General features: G+C 54.6%; 1 protein-coding gene across 2 annotated transcripts in view; it reads left to right on the plus strand.

Annotated features, from left to right (window-relative positions):
• The first annotated feature begins 16,063 nt into the window (after window positions 1-16,063).
• HDAC7 (histone deacetylase 7) overlaps window positions 16,064-20,187 on the plus strand; it is a 34,429-nt gene continuing 30,305 nt past the window's right edge. The window contains exon 1 of one of the 2 annotated variants that reach the window (XM_032876943.1): window positions 16,064-16,100. In XM_032876943.1, the coding sequence (XP_032732834.1) occupies window positions 16,079-16,100 (22 nt within the window). In that variant the 5' untranslated portion in view covers window positions 16,064-16,078. Of the gene's footprint in view, window positions 16,101-16,406; window positions 16,562-20,187 lie in introns of those variants that run through there. The other variant, XM_032876944.1, reaches the window with a different exon arrangement.

Here is a 20,187-nt window from a genome sequence, read left to right on the forward strand (position 1 = left end):
GCTTTTATGTATGTGGGATTGTGTCTAATCATATTGGCCATGTTGGAAATTTAAATTGAGACATTTTTTAAGTATTTATTAAATCTTTTAAAAGATGTTATTTATTTACTTATAAGAGAGAGAGAGAGCATAAGCAAGGAGAATGGCAGGCCGAGTAAGAAGCAGGCTCCCCGCTGAGCCAGGAACCCGATGCGGGACTAGGCTCCAGAACCCTGGGATCATGACCCGAGCTGAAGGCAGATGCTTAACCGACTGAGCCACCCAGGCATCCTTAAAATTTTTTTAAATTAAAAAAAATAATAACAATAATGAATGTAAGTTAGCATAAATAACACATTTTTTTATTAAAAATAAATTTTTTGGATGCACCTTCGTGGGTCAGTCAGTTAAATGTCCACCTGTTGGTTTTGGCTCAGGCCTTGATCTGAGTCCCTTGTGGGCCTCCGTGCTCAGCGGGGAGTCTGCTTGAGACTGTCTCCCCCCACCCCGCCCCCACGCACCTGGGTGCCCTCTCTCTCTCTCTACAATAAATAAAGCTTTAAAAATAAATAAACAAATAACCTTTTTTCCAAAGCAAAACAATTTGCGGACAAGAGGGCATTGTTTTATAGTCTTGCGAGTCTCTTTACTGTTTGGCTCCATCAAAGGCAACTGGGGTCTCATATCTAGCTCTGCATTCCGTCTGTTAGGGATATCACACACCATGAAACTTCTGGAAAACACCTCTGTACACAGCAGAAGAATGAGAGTGAAAAGGCAAACCATGCCTTAGTTTTACGATGAAAGTAGTTTTGGCCTTGCGAGGGCCCTGCATGGAGCTCAGAGGCCCACAGGGATCCCCAGACTATACTCTGAGACCCACACTATACTTTTGTCTGTGCGGTTGTTTCCTGGGCCAGCCATGCCCTCCCCTCCTCCCTGATTCCCTGGTTTTCTCAACGGGGCTGATTCCAACTGCTCCTGCCTTTGCGGGCTCAGGGTTCAAGTCTTTCACGAAGTCTTTCCAGAACTTCCCTATGCCATACCCCACCCCTCGCCCTGTGCGCCCTCTCTCTAGGGGAGAAGTGTTCGTCTACCCTACAGTAGAATGAAGCATCCACTGTTGTGTGTTGTAAGTTTCCGTTTTGCCTTTGGGGCTTCCCACCAGACTGGAACGAACGAGGGATTCCACAAGGTTGGAATGAATGGATGAATGAATGAATAATGGGCAACATCCTACCCACTTCTGTGAGCTCGAAAAGATCTGGTCTTCACCATAGATGTTAAGGGGGGAAAAAAATCTGCCTGGGTCCCTGCTAGAAAATGAAATGCAAACGGACTTATGCAAATTTAAACACCTTCCCTTGAACTTTGGAAACTGAGAAGTTAAGACCCTGTGTGGCTTCAGAACCCGTATATGCTCAGTACCTTCCTCTCCCTAAGGCATCTGTCACATCTCCCTCATTCCCCATGTAGACGGTTTGGTTTTGGACCAAAATGTGGAACTCCGCATTTCTCTCAATTCCTACTTGTCTGATTTGATTTATCCTACACCTTAGTCTGCTCAGATCCTTTGAATCCTCATTCTGTCATTCAATATTCTGACCATCACCCCTGGTCATATATCTTCCAAAACTTAGTTTTTCAGACCATGTACAGAGTTGACTGAGACCGAGCCAAAGGCTATGCCCTCCTGCGGGTTGACGTTAGTGCACCGACCAGAAACACTTCGGGTCAGTTGTTCCCTGGGAGCAAGGGGAGGGGGTGGACAACGAGGCGTTATGTCTCAGGAGAAGGGAGTAGTTGGAAAGACCCAGGCATCCACAGATCAGGGGAAATTGTCAATGCTTCCAAAGCCCAGCCCTCCTTGGAACCTAATAGTCTCGCCCAAGTCTGAACAGACTCTTAGAGAATGAGACCAGAGCCAAGCCCCGGATCAGGGATCCAGGGATATCTGTTACAGGGAATGCAGGAAGAGATGGATCAAGTATCACGTTCCCAGCTGGACTGTTCTGCAAATTCTGTCTGAGCTGGACTCAAGGAAGAAAGGCATAGGCTTGGAGAAGAGGAAGGCTGTAGGCAGTGGGCAGAACGCTCCCTGGGTGTCCCTACCCTGAAGGCGAGTGGAGAAGTCACACGTAGCCCAGGCCAGCAACCCTTTTTTAGCTTCATGAGGCCTCCCCACTCCCCTTTGCACTTGTGCACAGAATCCTAAGGGGCGTCTAGAAAGGTCCGGGCCACTCTGACCCCACCCCACCTAATTAAAAATCCTGCCGATACCTGTGAACACTTGTGGCAGCAGGCGTGAGGCTAGGGCCAGGAGAGGGCTGGGGTCCTAACTGTGTCTGTTGCCTGCTTCTCTTCTTCCATTCCCCTACCGGGATGAGCCGGGTAGACCCGGCAGCCCATCAGAACAGGACCGACAGCCCAGGTCAGCCCAGCCTGGGTGCGGAAGACTGTGAGCTCCCAGTTTAGAGTACCATTGAAACCCCCTCCTGGTGTCCTCTCCGTTTCCTCCAGCCATCCCCTCAGCCCCACTCCCAACTCCTTGGGTTTAAAGTTCTTTCCCTCTCCCACCCTGGAGCCCCAGGGGAGTGGCAGGAGGGCATGGTGGGGCAGCCAGTGGTGTTGGAGTGGGGATGGGGAGAAATGATAAAGGGGATGGGCAAGAAGCCAGCACCACTTCCTCTCTGATAGGACCCCACCCCGGGGGCTCCCTGCCTTCAGCTGTGTTTACGGGGAGGCCTTGAGGTGATGGAGGGGTGGAGAGGAAGAAAGGGAGCAATGTCAGTAGACAGGACACCAGGGGCCTTTGGAGAGAACCTGTGCTTGGATGTTCGTTCATCCTCTGAGCAAATGCTTACCCAATTCCTCCTACCCTGGACCAGCACAATGCTGGGCTCAGAAGGTGGCATAGACAGAAGGAGCTCAGGGGCTCTCCCACCCCCCTCCCTCCATTCCTGGCCCCGGGGAAAGCAGCCAGGCTAGCAAGGAAGAGCACGGATTTCAACATTGGTTCTTCCTACTTGGGGGGAATGACTTGAGGTCTCTGGGCCTCGGTTTCCTTGCCTATGAATGGCAACATGTATGACTAGGTATTTGCAAAGACGGAGGGAATGCATACGTAGGATTCAGAGTGCCTGGCACCTAGCCAGTGTTTGAGGACCATTAGCCTTCATTATTATAATTCTCCTCGCCTTCTGGGGATCCTCGCCTCTAAGTGGAGGTCCTCTTCCTTATACAGATCTCCCGCCCCTCTACACACACACTTGGCCAAGGCAGGGTTGGAGGAGGTGGGGGTTGGAGCTTGCAGGTGCACACCTGTCATGGAGGGTCACACTGGTACCCCAAGGGAGCTCACCGCCCTGCTCACTCCCCCAGCTCCACACCTGCGGGCAGGGCAGCTTTTGTCTGGAGTAGAGCTCCCCAAGGCAGGAGGAGCTGGGGCTGGAGACCAGCTGACCATGCCTGGCCTGAGGGCACTCTGTTCCAGTCTGGGGCTCTGCTCCACCCCATTATCTCCTCCTGCAAAGCCTCCTCCGCCCATCAACCCCCAACCGAGATTAGAGACCCTCAACTGTCTCCAACTGCTCTGATTCAGGGATAAGGCTGGACCCTTGTCCCCCGCTGCTACACACACACACACCCCGGCCATCCCCATCTCGGTGCCATGGTGCAGGAGGCCGTCTGTTCTTTGGGTCCCGGGGAGCTAGGAGGCAGGTGTCCCCAAGTGGGGAGAGATCTAAAGCCTCCCTCGGTCTTCCTCTTGATTCGGTGCTGCTAAGTCTTTCTTGTCTCTGCCTCTCTGTGTCTCTAGACTGCTCTGACTGTTTCTGCCTGTCTCAGGCTGCTCTTCCCCCACCCCCAGAGCACACCTGGCTCCTCACATCAGATAACCCAACCACAGCAGCTCCCCTCACCCCCACTCGGCTTCCAGTAGCCCCCTCCTCGCCCCTTGCCCTCTTCCTCCCCTGCCTCCCCCACCTCATAGCTCCCTGACTCACCTAGATTCCGGGGTGGGGGGTGAGGTGGGGGGAACAAAGCTTTAAGGCCCTATTGGGTAATGAAGGTGCAAGAAGACAACTCTTTCTACCCCCCAACACATTCTCTCTCTCTCTCTCTCTCTCTCTCTCACACACACACACAGACACACAGACACACAGACACACACACACACACACACACACACACACACACACGGTGGAAATTCTATACCCCCATGCCCTGTAGAAAACAGAGTGGGGGAGGGACCCAGGGACCAGCCTTGTGGTATGAGGAAAATCCAGCCTGAGGAAGTGAGGGGGTGGTAGTTGGGGGGCGGCTGCCTCTGTGTCTAGGGGCTCCACAGCTTCTAGGCCAAGAGAAACTTCTTCCCTTTCCCAGGGCTTCCTGTCTGTGAGTGGTCATCTCTAGTCCTGACACCACGCGCCTTCTCAGCACAGCCTCTCTCAGGCCAGGTCCTGGGCCTGGGAAGCGGATGGACTCCATCTGGGCCATTTGCAGCCCCTGCCTCCTGCTCCCCAATGAAGGCCAAGGAGGGAGGAGCTGGGGTGGGGTACTATAGAGGAAAAGGCACTGAGAGTGGGGGGTATGGCCAGCACTGGTAAGACCCATCGGGAAGCACACAGGGGTGCTGGGGCCAGGGGACCAGTAGGTGCCTGGGAGCTGGGGATGGAGGTTTTAATGCCTCTTGACAACAAGTGAATCATAGGCAAATTATGTGGAAATGGTGGCATAAATAAAGATGTGTTATTTCAAGGCCCCAGTATGTCAATGAAGGAAGAGAGCAGAGGGGGAGGAACGGCAGGCTGGCCAGGCCGGATGGTGCCCGTAGGTGGGGCCCAGGTAGAGTTCCTGGGGGGGAGGGCTGTGGAGGTGATGGCCCACTCCCACCTCCCATCACCTCCCGGGGGGACATGAAACAGTAGGTGACAACCACAGCCCACCAGCCCCTCCCCCAGGGCAGAGCAGTATTCACATCCCCCAAGCTCCTTGGTGATCCCCCAACCCTCCCCCGCCTCCCTGGGGCCATGGTGCCTGCTCTTGACTTCCCTGGGTCCTGTGCCCTGGGGTATGTCCCTCCGTGCCCAGGACAAGGTCGTGCCCCAATCCATGACACAGGACTCAGTAAAGCTCCAGGAGCTTGGAACCCAGACAGGGACTCAGAGCTTCTCCCATCAGGGAAGGGTTGAGCTAATGGCACAGTGACAGCACCTGGCAGGTGCGCAGAGCCCCGTAAATAAACTCAGGGAATGAACGAGATCATCACTTCCAGAAGGTGGTCAGGGCCCTCCTTGTAGCCTAGCTCAGGCTTCTGATCAACCTCCATCCCCACTCTCCACAGCCCCTGACAATGCTGACAATCCTTAAATGACTAGAAAAACATGTACACTCCTACCTCCCTACCTGATCAGTACCAGCTGCGAATTTCCTCTCCGTCTTTTCCTCTAAGCCCCCCCGTTGGGGGTTTTTTTGTAATACGGTTGCCATCACAGTTCATACACAAATCGATACTCTCTTGCCATGCTATGTTGCATTCATAAACACCTTTATAACGGCTTCATAATTTTCTATTAAGTGGAAATATAATTTGCTTCACAATTTTCCAGTTGTAGGTGTTCAAATTGTTGGTAATTTTCCATATTCTAAATAGTGCAGGGGTGAACGTCACTATGCACATATTCCACTCCCCCTCCTGAATTTTGGCTGCAGAAACCTAGTTTAGGGTACATTGGGTGGCATAATTGAGCAAAGGGTGAGACCATTTTATAGCTCTTACTATCTGTCGCCAAATTGATTTCAAACATGTAAATTTCGCCACACTCTCGCTAAGGCTGGAAAACAGTGTCTACCTCCCTCTTATTTTAATTGGCATTACTTTTTTTTTTTTTTTTTAAAGGTTTTATTTATTTATTTGACAGACAGAGATCACAAGTAGGCAGAGAGGCAGGCAAAGAGAGAGGAGGAAGCAGGCTCCCTGCTGAGCAGAGAGCCCGACGTGGGGCTCGATCCCAAGACCCTGGGATCATGACCTGAGCCGAAGGCAGAGGCCTTAACCCACTGAGCCACCCAGGCGCCCCTAATTGGCATTACTTTGATGGCGATCCCCACCTCCCCTACTAGCTGTATCTCCTCTTTCCCTGAAGAGTCTTTTCCTCTTTGAACTTCGGTCCACCACTCTTTTCGTGTTCATCATCAGTTTGTGTCAGTTTCCATCAGAATGGTTTTAAAACATCATCAGTCGCAGCAGAGGACAAACCTCCCCTTTCCCACCTTCTCTCCCACTTTGGATTCTGACACAGTACTTCTCTTGCTTCTTTTAAATCTCTGACCGCTCCCTCTCGACCTCGTTCACAGCCTGCAACCTCTCTGCCCCGTTCACAGCCTGCAACCTCTCTGCCCACCCGGAAACTTTGTTCTCTCACGCTCCTAGAGTTAGCCGTCTTTCCAGTTCCCATCCCCTCCTTTCCCTGCTCTTACGATCTCAACCATTGCTATCAACAACTCCAGTTCTCACTGAGGACCCCAGATCTTTATTTTGCCTTCCCTCCTTAGATAGCAACCGTCCACTCAACACCCCCTCCAGATGTCCCACCAGCATCTAAACTCCACACGTCCACTGCTTGACTGTATTTCCCCCAAAATTCACTTCTCCTCCCACACTGCCTAATTGTGCTGCCTGAATCCCTTTGGGTTTGCAGTTGTGTTTGGAAGGGGACAGAGAAGGGTAGAGGCTGGCCACATGAAGAGGAAATAGGTTTCCTCCATCCTTCAGCTTAGAGCAAGAGGTCGAGGAAGAGAAGAAGAAGACCGTTGTCTGGGAAGACGCTGCTCTGTGACTCAGTTTCCCTGCTTGCCTATATGCTAGGACTGGTTGCAGGTCTAGATGCTTGAAAACTGAAAAGTGGGTGGCCTCCCTTCTAGAGCCAATTAACACTTCATGTGGCCCTCACCTGCCGCTCCTCTGTTTCTGGAGCCTCTTCCCCAGCAAGGAGCTAGAAGGACTAAAGAAGAAGCTCGGCTAGGGGCCAGCTAGACCTGGGCTGTTCACTACACAGGGGCTGCTCGCCCTGGAAATGTGGCCGGCCAGGACTGCGGTGTGCGGCAAGGGGAGACCTCACAGCGCTTTTGCAAGACTCAGTCGGAGAAAAGGATGTAAAACATCGCATTAACAATATCTCTGTTTCAGTTACATGCTGAAATGATACTGTTTTACATACGTTAGGTTCAATACTCTGTTAAAATTCACTTCATCTATTTACTTTTACTTTGTTGGTGGGATGGTGGAAAATTTAAAATTACACATGTGGCTCACATTCGGTTTCTACTGGATGATGCTGGTCTAGACTTTTCCAGCAGGCAAAACACGGGGCTCAGATCGAGAGGCAATGATGGGTCGTTGATGATATCGCCACAGACCCCAGTGGAGATGTGGGAAAGCCAAAGCTCCGAACGGATGTCATCAACCAGTCAGACACCGAAGGACAGAGTCTCAGTGGCCAGTCTCTCTCAGGCAAAGCAAAGCAACATTTCTGGGAAGACTTCTTTAATCCTGGACTTTATGAAGTCCTCTGGCCTAGGGCATAGCTCTCCAGAGTGTCCCTGTGGATGCCCTGTTACTCCAGGAGAACAGTCACCCAGAGCTGCCCGCCCCCCATCCCCCACCCCAGCGCTGTGGATCTCTTCAACCCAATGGTTCACAGGGAAGTTCTCCATCATTCCACTGGGGCCAGGCCCTGGGCCCCTCCAGCAGCCCAGAGGCCTCCTTTCTTCTCTCTCAAGACCTCTTTCCCACCCACTTGGGCTTAGGCTCAGCCCACCTGTGGTCTGGGAAGGGACGAGAGAGGAAGGTGGGCTGGACATAACACCCAGCTCTAGATACACTGCCTGCCTGGTATACATATTTTGAACTCCATTTCTAATGCCTGTCCTTCCTGTCGTCCCACTGATAGGGGAACAGAAAGGGAACAGGAGAAAGCCCGGGTGGCAGCACCAGACCACTGGACTTCCCTTGTCTGTTTGTCTCCCTTGCCTGTGCCCCAGCTGAGCCATAAGAGGGCCCTGGGTTCTGGGGCCACAGCCAGCGTGGGTCTGCCCTTCCCTCCCGCCTCCCAGATGGCTCCACCTCTCCCAGGTCCTGGCTGGGATCCGAAGGCCCCAGGCAAGTGGGGGAAGGGGAGCCACTCCTACTTTCCCAGCAGCTGCTGCTGCCTCTTCCTGTTTTGCTAAAACGCTGGCTCTGGACCCAAAGGGGTGGGGGAAGTCGTCGCCAGCCGCTCCCGCCCCCCAAAGGTCAACCTCATCCCCCTGGTCTTCTTAGCTAGTTATTTATAGCCCCCTAGGCCCTGGCTGAGGAGCTGGATCTCTCCTCCCTCAAATGTCAGCAGCTGTGAACATTGCCCCAGGGATGCAGCCAGATGTGCAGATCACTCCAGATGCTTGGTGCCAGGATTGGAGAGATGCAGCAGGGCCCTCTCTGCTGTCTGGTTGGCCGTTCCCAGCAGCCCAGTCCATCCAGACTTCCCTCAACTGAGTCAACTTGGAACCCGCACCTGTACCTCGGGAGGGTCGGGAAAGCTTGCACATAGTTCTCCATGGCCACAGCCCTGCCAGGCTTCACTGTGTGCTCCAGAAGGGTTAGCTGGCGCAAGACTCTGTAGATTTCTTTGCATAAATTAGGACAGTATTTATTTTGAGACTGAGTTTGTAGGGGGAAACCGTGGCTTAGAGGGTCAGAGGGGACAGGACACTCAGGACACTGTCTTCTATAACTAACATCCACATTGGGCTCTGCCCCGAACGCAGCCCAGTGAGGCCAAGCTCTGCACAAAGCGCTTCACTCCCCATCCAGACGGTCATCACGGCAACCCTAAGGAGGCACACACGACGACGTACCCATTTGGGGACGAGGAAATGAGCTTCACAGAGGTCAAATAGCATGCTGAAGGTCACGCAGTGGGTAAGCAACAAACTCCAGCCCAAGCAGACTGACTCTAAACTCTTGCCTTGAACCACAATACAACACACCCTCTCTTTAGCAATACCTTTATAGTTTTTTTTTAACATTTTATTTATTTATTTTTTTGACAGAGAGCGGGAGAGACAGCGAGAGAGGGAACACAAGCAGGGGGAGTGGGAGAGGGAGAAGCAGGCTTCCTGCCAAGCAGGGAGCCCGACTCAGGGCTTGATCCCAGGACCCTGGGATCATGACCTGAGCCAAAGACAGAGGCTTAATGACTGGGTCATGCAGGATCCCCTCCTTTACAGGTTTTTGAATGTTTCCTTGAAAGTTCAGTGTAGAGAAGCGTGGAGCCCAGCCTCAGGGTCTGCCCAAGGAGGAGAGCGAGCGGCGTCTTCTCTGCCTCCTGTGCCCTCCTACCCCTAACCACTCTGGGAGAGCTGGAGTGAGGGATGCAATGGGGGCAGAGACTTCTAGAATTACGGCTTCAGGCACAGAGGGCAGCAGGTCATTGCAAGACAACCGCCCTGGCCCATCGAGACCCCATTGTCCAGCAGGTCCCTTCAAACGTGGAACTTCCATGACTCTGAACCTAGTGTATCCCGTAGGGCACGGATGTGATTTCACTGAATGAAAACGATTTCACTGGATGGTCATATATAAGTGGGGCACTTCAAGGTCCTAGCAAGGAACCCCGTTCACATCCCAACTAGCCAGCCTTACGCCATTCACCCTCCCCTCCGCTCCTTGCTCCTTTCTTGCCTCCACTCCCATGACCTACAGAGACATCATCGAAACCCACCCTGAAACACACCTCTGGGGACAATGGGTACAAGCCCGGAGGCTAGGACCTCTTCAAGGTCTTCCTAGAGATGCTGGGGCCAGAGATAAGTGCTTCCAAAAAGGAATCATCAAGACCCATAACCAGGTCAGAAGCTGCCCTCCGGCCAGTTCGGCAGTTGGGGCTGCAGAGGGTCCTGCTGGGGCCAGGGAGCGAGGCTGAAGGCCCCAGCCCCCAAGTGGGTGGACCTCAGCATCACTGCAGGGCCACCCCGCCCCACCTCCAGAGCCAGTAACAGTGGGCTGGTCCCAGAAAGGCATTTCGCTGCTCAGACGGATTTCTTCTTGCTCACAATTAGAGTATGGCCCAGTGGCTGCTTCCCGGACCATAATCTCTGCTGGCACAGGCATCCCCGGGGCTGGGCGGTGTGGGCTGTTAGGAGGAGCTGATCTGGAAGCTGGGACACCTGAGTTCTCTGCCTGCTCCCCACCACTGATTAACCATGTCCTCTCTGGCAAGTTTTTCCCCCTGGGGCCCCCAGTTTCCTTATCTGTAAAAGGAGCGGTTTGGATCAGATCAGTGTCCTAAACCTGAGATTACTGGGTACTCTGCACTCCAGAGAGCCTGATGGAGTCTGTGACGGGGGCCCAGAGATCTGTTTTTCACCAATCCTTCTAAGTGATTTTGATACAATGTCAGTTTTGGGGGGATGCTACAGATGAGATAATCTTATAAATCTACTTGCAACTCTTAAAGAGCCAAGATTCTAGTAAACAGAACAATCATCTCAAGAAGTTCCAGGGCTGTGGGTTTGGCAGGCGGTGGGGGAGGGGGGAACTTTACCTCCTTGTCGTGTTGTCTTCGTCATCATGACTATTATGATGATTTTGCCCCTGGTGTTCTTGTTGTGGAAGGATGTGGCAGGGTCCCCATCTGTTTGTTTCCATCACTAATGGAGGCGCTGGCTCCAGGGGGCCCTGGCTTACCTCAAGGCTGGGAGTGGGGCTGGGAGAGAAGGGAAGGGTGGACGGGGCCTCTTGGCAAAAGAAGCTTTCTTTCCTTCTCTCCTGGGTGGAGTTTGGCTGGATGGGCCCTGGCACCGACCTCTGGGGCCAAGAGAGTGTCTTCCCACCCATATCCCTCCCCCACTTTCTATCTCAGCAGCCTCATCGGTGACTGCCCTCTTCCCTCCTCCTGTCCTGACTTCCTCTCCAGATTCCCTGAGTCTTTACCAACCTCATTCCTGAGCCTCCCTAATCTGTTTGCCACCCCTCTGCTTCCTTGCCTCACCTAGCACATGCCATTCTCCCCACCTGGAATGTCACCCCCCTCACCTCACACTGATTCACATTTCTGGGCTCCTCCAAAACCCAGCTCAAAACTTCCTACTTCATTTGGGTCCCAATCCACTCAGGTCATCCCTCTTTGCCTGTGCACTCCCAGACGCTTGGAATAACAGGATCAGAAAAATTGCTTCGACTCAGAAAGATAAGTCGACATGGCCTAAACTGGCTCCCTCACTTGACAGATGAGAAGACTGAAGCCCAGAGAGGCTGTGACTTGGCCAAAGTCACACAGTAGTGAGATGTTAAAAAGAGTTGTTTTGGGGGCGCCTGGGTGGCTCAGTGGGTTAAGCCTCTGCCTTCAGCTCAGGTCATGATCCCAGGGTCCTGGGATCGAGCCCCGCATCAGGCTTTCTGCTTGGCGGGGAGCCTGCTTACCCACCCCACCCCTGCCTGCCTCTCTGCCTACTTGTGATCTCTCTCTCTCTGTCAAATAAATAAATAAAATCTTAAAAAAAGAAATAAAAATAAATAAAAAGAGTTGTTTTCTTCCAAGAGGCTTTCAAGTACTTTTTATTTTTGTTTCCTCAACACACTGCGATCAATAGGAGGGCAGAGATTGTGTTTTTGTTTTTGCCTTTAATGTCCTTTATCTTCACTGTGGTATGTGCATGCACATGTGTGTGCTGTATCCAGGGGCTATCAGGACAATGATTCTAAAACTCAGTGTTTGGACATGTCCTTCATGTGACCTCAGATCAGCCCTGTGAAGAAGGAGCCAAGATATTGCTATTTTACAGAGCAGAAGACTGAGGCTCAGAAAGGTGTGGCTTGGGAATTTAATGGCAGAACTAGGTCTAGAACTCTAGTCAGCTGGCTCCCAGCCCAGATCCCTGATCCCCACAATGCCTTTCTTCCAGTTCTCTCCTGATAGTCCCGGCTGGGGCCCTGGAGTAGTCAAAGGGGTGACCTCTGCCATCTTTTGCATTCATTCTGTTTTCTTCATCTTGGGGTTAAGGAGACCCTGTCTTTGACTTCCTGCCCCTCCCCATCTTGTCCCACCGCTTTCCCTTGTGTCCCCCACATGTCATTGTTGGTACATAGACACATACACGTATACTAAGAACTGCAGGTGTCTAGGGCAACAGACCACAGGGGAAACCACATCACCTTTGTTGACATTGAAGGGGAACAGGGGGACAGGGTAAAGGACTCACTTCGTTCCTTCCACCTGCCTTAGTCTCCACAGTCATCTGGTCTACCAACCAACCTGAGCCATCTGGATTTGTAGCCTCTTCTGGACTTAGCCATCCAATTCTGGCCCGGAAGGATGTATCCCCCCTTCCCTCCCATCTTGAAATCCAAGGTGGGGGGCCTGGCTGGCTGCACTCCTAGTCCTAACTGGAATACTTACGTAGCTCCTCTGATTCTGACTGTGTGATGCCAACAGAGAAAGGGGGGAGCCGGTGATGAGACACTATGGCTGGGGTCAGTTGGGAGGTACATTTGGCTTCGAGAATGTCACACATACATCAGCTGAGACCTCAAGCAGCCAGGTTTACATGAGGCCAGCGGCTTCTCCATTGTTCCGACCTGCCACGAGATACTGCACAGGCTCTGAATCAGACATTCAGGATTAAGTCATTTACTGGCTGTGTGGACTTGGGCAAATCATTTTGTCTTTCTGAACTTACGTTTGCTCATTGAAACAATGGGGATAATGACAAGATATAAGTGAAAGGACCTTGAGCAGTAAATGATACAAAGGAGACGCTCAGTAAATCCAAATTATCTTCCCTCCTTCCTTCCTTCCTGCCTTCTGCTTGCTATATCTGGTCCCATGAAACCCTTTATTTGGATCTGGAGACCTACCTCCCCTATCAATCCGCAAATCCCAAACCCTGTGAATTGGCATTTGATCCCAGGTTCAGAAACGGGAATGCAAGGCCCACCCCAAACCAGTGAAAACTGTGAGGTCTCATGGAGGCCACGGGGAATGAGCACTTTCTGATTGGCTTTGTGGGGAGTGTGTGGGAAGTGTGGGTTAGGGAGGAATTGTGGCTTTGGCTACCGCATCTAGAAGGCAAGGACGAGAGTGGTCTCAGAGCCCTGAGTGTAGACTGGATGACTTTCTGGAGCTTTGAATCCTGACCCAGGGTGGGCACCTAATAATATTTGTTGAAGGAGCGAATGACCCCATCGCTTACTAGTTGGGTAACTTTGGTTCAGATTTCGTAACCCTTGTGGGCCATACTTTAATCGTGAGCATAACAAGGATTATTAAGAATAAATGATCTAATGTCTGCCAAGAGGATAACATAAGCCTGCTACACGGCATATAGTTGTAAAGTACTCAAGTAAAGATAGGAGAGGAGAAAGAGAAGGTCAAGTAGGCCCAGAAGCCCAAAGAGAAGCAGAAGGGGTGTGTCCTGAAGCTTGGGACTGGCCAGAGAGTCCAGGAAGACTCAAGGAAGCCAAGACAGGTCATATGGGGCTAAAGTCTTCTGCAAGGTGCTTGGCTGAGCCCCCTGGGAAATAGGTCTGACTCCAGAGCTCTGCAGAGAAACTTCCCATGGTAACCAGGATAGAGGAGAGACAGGCAGCCTGCACTTTCCTGCCTCATGTCTCTCAGCGCTCCTGGGGCCTCTGATACATCCCAGCAAGGGGCATGGGACTTAGAAACTGGCTTAAGACCCTGCCTCCGGTGGAAGGGTGGTGGTGCTGGAGTGAGAAGTTCTGCTGTCCAGGGAGGGAGGTACACAGTCCAGCTTTCTGGGTACTGGTCTCACATGTGGTCTTGCTGTCTACAGTTTGGGGATGGTGAGTTCTGGTGTGTGTAGGAAGCGCTGGATACTTGGGGGACAGACTGAGGCAGGGGGAGACAAGACTTTTTTGCTCCAATCTCTTAGAATTCAGTGATTAGGTCAAAAAGAAAAAGAAGGCTCAAAAGAAATATGTGAATGATGCACATGGCAGAAATGAGGCAACAAGGGCCTGATTTCAGTCCAGAAACTACTCCGGGAGGCCTGGGGTGTATTAAGGTGTGGGGATGGCAGGGTTAAAGGAGATGATGTGGGGGAGGGGAGAGGCTAGGAGTCTGAAGTAGCCAAACAATTTTTCTGGAAGCCATGGGCACGAAGGAGGGATCTGGAAGGATCCAGTCATCTGGTTTGGAGGTGAGAGCTGGGAAGAATGCACCTGAGGCAGAAAAACATGCGTCTTGCAGTGTCAGCATGGGAGGTCATGGGGAAAAGGGGTGTCCAGCTGGGGGAGGAATGGTCCTTGACATCCGGGAACATCTGTCTCACTTCAGCAAAGAACTCATAGAGAACTTGAGTTCTGTGCAAGCCATTTAGCAAGACACTGCAAGAAACGCACCTATGACTAAGGGATCAGGGGACGTCCACTCTTGAACATTCTTGGGAAGAAGGAGAGTTGAGACACGGAGACTAGGTGGATGAAAGTCAGTGCACAGAGCAAGACTGACAAAGTGCTGGTGGGGTCCTTTCAGGGAGGGGGAGAATCCCTCTGGCTATGGGAATCCTGGAAAGTCTCCAGGAGAAAGTGGCTATAGACCCCTGAGAACTGGGAAGATTTCAACAGGAGCAGCAAGGGATGGGGAGGGCATCATTTGTGGAGGAAACACGATGGATGAGCCAAAGTAAGGGAGTAGGAAAGCCTGAGGGCATGATGGGGCACAGATAGGAGCCCAGTTTAACTGAAATAATGAGAGAAATAACTAATATTGTTGAGCACCAAGTACCAGGAGCCACTGGGCAGAAGAGCGAGAAAAAACTAGTGGGATATGGGGGGAGGGAGGGGTGTTTGCACAGTGTGCTGCCGTGCCATAGAAGGGCTTGGATGCCAGGCAAGGAGCTTGTGAGAGTTAGTTAACAAGAGCAGAGGGGTTGGATCTGCCTGCTGACTGAGCCTTGGAAAAGGAAAGGGACCGCTACAAACCCCAGGTAGCAACAAGTGAGGAGGCCCAAGCTGCGCTTGTGCGAATGAGTCTGTAGTCAGAAGCTGGACCTTGCCACGTCCAAGCCCTCCTAGGCCACCGTGGACTCTTGCCTCCCATGTGGTATGGCTCTGCTTCTGGCTCCGCCTCAGTTTCTCCTTCGGTAGAATCGTGAGGCTCTTGGGGTTCCAAGGATAGAGGGAGGTAGGATGGTTAGGAAGTCAGACGGAAGCCACATCCTGCCTTCTGGAGGTGACGCCTCCCGCCTCCCATCACCGGAGAGTCTAGTGTTTTGGGCTGCGGACCTCTCCCCTTCCCAAAGCCAGCCTCTGTCTCCCACCCAGCCCATTGCCAGAGGCCACGGAGCTGATAGGCTAGGCCAGGGAGCACAATGGGGAGGTCCTCAGCCCCTGACCCCTGAGTCTGACCTTCTGGTCCTGTTAAGAGGTGGGGGGTGGGTGGGAAGGGAGTGCAGGGAGGACTGCTGCGCAAATCTGGCCCAGAGCTGGGTTTACTAGCTGAGGGAGGGCTGGAGGCGGCTGCATTCCGACTCACAGACTGGAACATTTCTGTGATCCGCTGTAATGCACTGGGAGACACTGGGCACATTGCTGAAGTTTGACTCATAGGGACTGGGAGGGGGAAAGAAGAGGGAAGGGTTGTGGGGGGGAAAGAAATGGGAGGAAGAGAGGAAGAGGAGAGGAGGGAAGGAAATCCCTTGAGAAATTTCTTTAAAAAAAGAAAACTTTCAAAATCAGCACCGCCCCCACCCCTTTTTTCTTTTAATAGGAACAGGCTGGACCCTTCTGTTCCCCTCAGCAGGCGTGGGGGGGGACAGGGGGGAGGGCTGGGCAGTGATTCAAATCAGATCCTGGAACTTTCCTCAGGCAAGTCGTGTTGATGAGGGGTATGGTGGGGGGGTGGACAGGGGTGTCCGTCTGGGATTCCTTGGCCGGGACTTGGGACTCCACGAGTGCCTCACGTCCCTGTGCGCGGCTGTTTGCTGGTGGGGCCGTACGTGCACGCACTTGCGAGCGCGGGGGTCCCTCCCAGAAGTGTGTCTGTGCGAACGATTGTACCCCTGTGTAAACAGGGCTGTGCGCTCGTGTACGCTGTGTATGCAAGGCTGCTTGCGCTCAGGTATCTGGGTTTCCGGGAATTGTGCGCGGGTCCGCTCCCGGCGCCTGGGGCTGGGCGGCAGCGCGGCGGCCGCGCGCGGGTCGGGGCCGCGTCCCGCGTTCCGGGTTCTGCGCTGCCTCCCCGGCCGCGCTGGGTGTCCGCCCGCCGCCCGAGCGCCGCGCGGGTCAGTGTCTGCCGCGGTGGTGTGTCCCCGGGCCGCGAGCGCCTGCCCCCTCCCTCCCCTCCCCCTTGGCCCGCTCTCAGACTCAGATAAAGCATTTCCTTCCATTGTCATCCTACCCGGCCGGCCGGGCTGCCAGGGCCCTCCCCCTCCCGGCCCCCTCCCTTCCTCTCGCCGTGTCTCAGTCGCTCTGCAGCCGCCGGCGACTGGGGGGATGTGAGGCCGGCGCCCCAGCCCCCCGCCCCGCCATGAGCCCCCCGCTCTGAGGGCCCCGGCCCCTGGATGCACAGCCCCGGCGCTGGTGAGTACTGGGCTGCGCCCCCCGCCCCGCCCGCCCCGCCCTGCGCGCGGCACCCAGCGCCGCCCGCCCCGGCTCGGGCTCGGCTCCGGCTCCGGCTCGGGCTCCGCGCGGCCCGCGGGCCCGGCCTGGAGTGCGCCCCCCGGCCGCGCCCGCCCCGCCCGGCTCCGCGGGGGCTCTGGCAGGTTCCCCCCACCCCGCCTCGGCCGGGGCCGGTTCCGGGGCCGGAGGGCTCGGGCCTCCCGCGGGGCGCCCACATCCGCCCGCCCCGGGGCAGCGACAGGCCCGAGGGAGGGAGTTGGAGGCCCCGGGCCGCCGGCGCGCAGGCCGGGCGTCCCATCACCCCCAAGCCCGGGGAGGACGGACCGGCGGACCGGGGGAGGGACAGAGGGCCGCCGCGGGGCCCGGGAGGGGGCGGTGCTCCGGGGCGGAAGGTTTGGAAGCGCGAGGGCAAAGGGCACGACCCGCCGAGTTGGGGCCCGGCTCTTGGCGCTGGACATCAGCGCCCCCATCCCGCGGGGCCCGGGAGGGCCGAATGCAGCCGACCCCTCCGCAGGGGGTCCCGGACCGTGAGGTTTCTCTGAGCACGGCCTCCCACCCTTGCTCACCCATCAGGGAGACACCTGTGCCCAAGTGAGCTGCTGAGGTGCCGGGAGCGGCGCGAGAGGGTGGGGACCACAAGACTGTGTACTGAGGAGTGGGGAACGGGATGTGCGCCCCCCAGGCCTGAGGTCTGTTGGTGCTGGGGAGCGTGAGCAGGGGGTAAATCTGGCAGCTCCGACGCCCTGAGTTCCATAGGCCCGTGGCTAGGAGAGAGCCCGCTGGAGCTTGCAGGCCACCGAGTTCCCCCAGCCCCGTTTCCTTCTCTCTGCCTGCCCATTCGTATCTGACCTCCCAGCCACTGCTGCTCCTCCCCCCAAGTCCTGGCTGTTCCCTTGTCTCTGCTGGCTGTCCTGCACACAGAGGCCTACCACCGCATCTGGACACTGGCTGTCTTGCTGCTGCCCATCCCTCCCCACGCCCAGATTCAACATCTGCTTGAGGCCCAGCTCTGCCTGCCAGTTTTTAGGTTGAGAATGAGGCATTGGCCCTCAGTGACCCTGCTGGGGACTCAGCATCTGGACGCATCTGCCTGTCCCTTGGACTTGCAGCAGGACCCATGGGAACCTTCTCCAAGACCACTGCCCAGCCACTGGACTGAAAGAAAGTAGACTGTGACTCAGTTCCCTGTCTCCTAATGGGGTACTTTGGTAGCCCATATCTCCCCAACAAGGACCCCATAGTCCAGGTCCCTAAAGTGGCTTGGCTGCCACACACACTTCTTTCCTCACTCCTCACCCCAACCCTTTTATTCTTCCCAGGCTCCTTCTCTGGCTTCTGCAAGCTACTCTTAGCTCATCGTTGCTTATCAGCTCATCCTCCTTACTCTCTGCTCTGTGTTCCCTCTACTTGCCTTAGTTTTTAAGTAATTTTCTTCTCTGTATTCACTTTAGAGGGAAACTAAGGCACAAAGCAGTCACTGTGTTGTACCCAGTGAACCTAGACCAGAACCAGGTCTGGACCCGCTAGTACTCTTACCTGCCTTTAGTCCCCTGATGTTCCCCCACCCTGTAGGGACAGGCTCAGAGCTGCTCCTTGGTGTTACATCCAGAATGGCCCTGGGGCAGTGTCCTCCTGAGGCCTCTGTGTTCTTAGCTTTGGCCCCCGGGTGGGTGTCTCTCTGGCCGCTTGGTGTTAAGCTGGGATTCTGACTGAGGCTGGCAAGGTTGCATTCGGGTCTTGCACTGACCCCCCCCCCCCCCCCCGCCAAGAATCTAAACTGGTCCCTCTGCTTTGACACTGAAACTCAGTTTCCTCATCAATAAAATGGGGACAGTATTTCAGGTCCAATTCCCAGAGCACAGAAGAAGAGAGGTTGACTCGAAAGAAACGGACTGGCGTCTAGTGTGGAGACTGTTATGCTGCCCCCAGTTTCCTTCAGGGATGATGGACAGACCCCAGCTTTCATCCTTGGTGGCTTCTGGGAAGGAGAGTTGGAACTCTTTCTTTCTCTATCATCTCCCCAATCCTCAGTGAAAACCCCTGGGAGTGATGAACACATGTGTGATGGGGGTGGGGACCCCCCTTTAGTGTAGGCATGCTGGCTCAAGGACCTGGAAGGCAGAAGCTGGTGTAACCCCGGCCTCCTGTTCTCCTCCTCCTGGCCTTTCATTAAGAGCTGGTAATTTTCAAGTGCGAAGGGGAGGCGCGAGAGAAGATGAGCTCAGGCAAGGCCCAGGGTCACCCAGCCAGGGAATGGTAGGCTGAGTGGGCCAGAACCAGACCCTCTAACTCTGCTCGTGCCCATTCTCCTGACCTTCTCCTCCTCTGGCCTGGCTGAGGGCCGCCCAAGCCCACCTTTGCACCTTGGCCTTGTCCTGTCCTAGGTCAGACTAAAGACTGGATGGGAGGTATTGCTAGAAGCAGGGCCGGAGGAAGGCCCCGGAGCCGGGGGGGAGGGCATCTGTCCAGGACTGTGCATTTGTGTGTGTTGGATTGGTTCACTAGATGGGGCACTTCCTCTGGGGCAGGAAGCTTTGATTTCCTGTGGTGGGGGCGTTGGTAGGATTAGGAGTGGGGGGCTCAGCTCTGGGCCATCCCTGATGTCCTTTAGAGCCACAGAGGAGCACTTTCTGTCTAAGGCCGCTTCCCCCAAGCCAGGGAAGGCAGGAAGGAGCGCGCTGGTGAGGAGGCCCTAGCTGAGGCCAGAGAAGGAGGCCATGAGGGCAAGGAGGTGGTGTGTGTGTGTGTGGGGAGGGTGGTTAGTGGTGGGCAACACAGCAGGAAGCCTGGTCAGCAGGTGACCCTGCCGGCTATTGTGTTTCCCTGTGATATTTCCCCCCTGTTTCTGTGGTAACCTTCCCAAGGGGACCCAGGCCTTTGGGCTGCAGGAAGGTGCCCCCAGACAGCCCTTTCCTTAGAAGCCTGAGTATTAGGAGGAGTCCCTCAATCGGGCCACCTCCCTAGCCCTTTTGGCTCTCGAGGACCAGGGCCTGGGAATCCAGGCAAGTAGTTGGAGTGAGCACTGATGGAGGTGGAACCTGGGTGTGGACCCCTTCGTATCTCCTGGTTAGGGGATGGGGGGCAGCAGGGGAAGAGGAGGGTCTGCTGGACTTTGGAGAGGGCTCTGTACCTCCCCTCATTCTGTCTCTCCTCTCTCCTCCTCCAGCAGCCCTCCGTCTACCAGGGGACAGTGGACTGCATGCTGCCTGGGGCACAGGGTTGGGGTGGGGGTGGCAGAGGCCAGAGGGACATTTTCATCAGCAGAGCGTAGCTCCTTTGGTCCTGGACCGGTTCCCAGAGGCAAAATTAATTCAGGAGAGCGTTTGTTTAGTGTGGGTCCCCATGTGATGGGTGTGTGTGCACACGGGGTTTGTGGTGGGGGTCTGGTTGTGCGCCCTCTGGGACTGGTGTGTTTACTTGTGGTGTTTCCGTGGCAGTTTGTGACCCATGTGGTAGCTCTGGATGAGGTGTTTGGAGAGCACGCACACATGTAATTCAGAGGTTCGACATCCGTAGAGTTGTGTACCTTTGCGATTTATTGCTCCGTGTAGGATGTACGGACGTGTTTTGGGGGAACGTATACCTAT

Source organism: Lontra canadensis, unplaced genomic scaffold (genome assembly GCF_010015895.1).
Source record: "Lontra canadensis isolate GAN:19392208 unplaced genomic scaffold, GSC_riverotter_1.0 scaffold59, whole genome shotgun sequence".
Lineage (NCBI taxonomy): Eukaryota > Metazoa > Chordata > Mammalia > Carnivora > Mustelidae > Lontra > Lontra canadensis.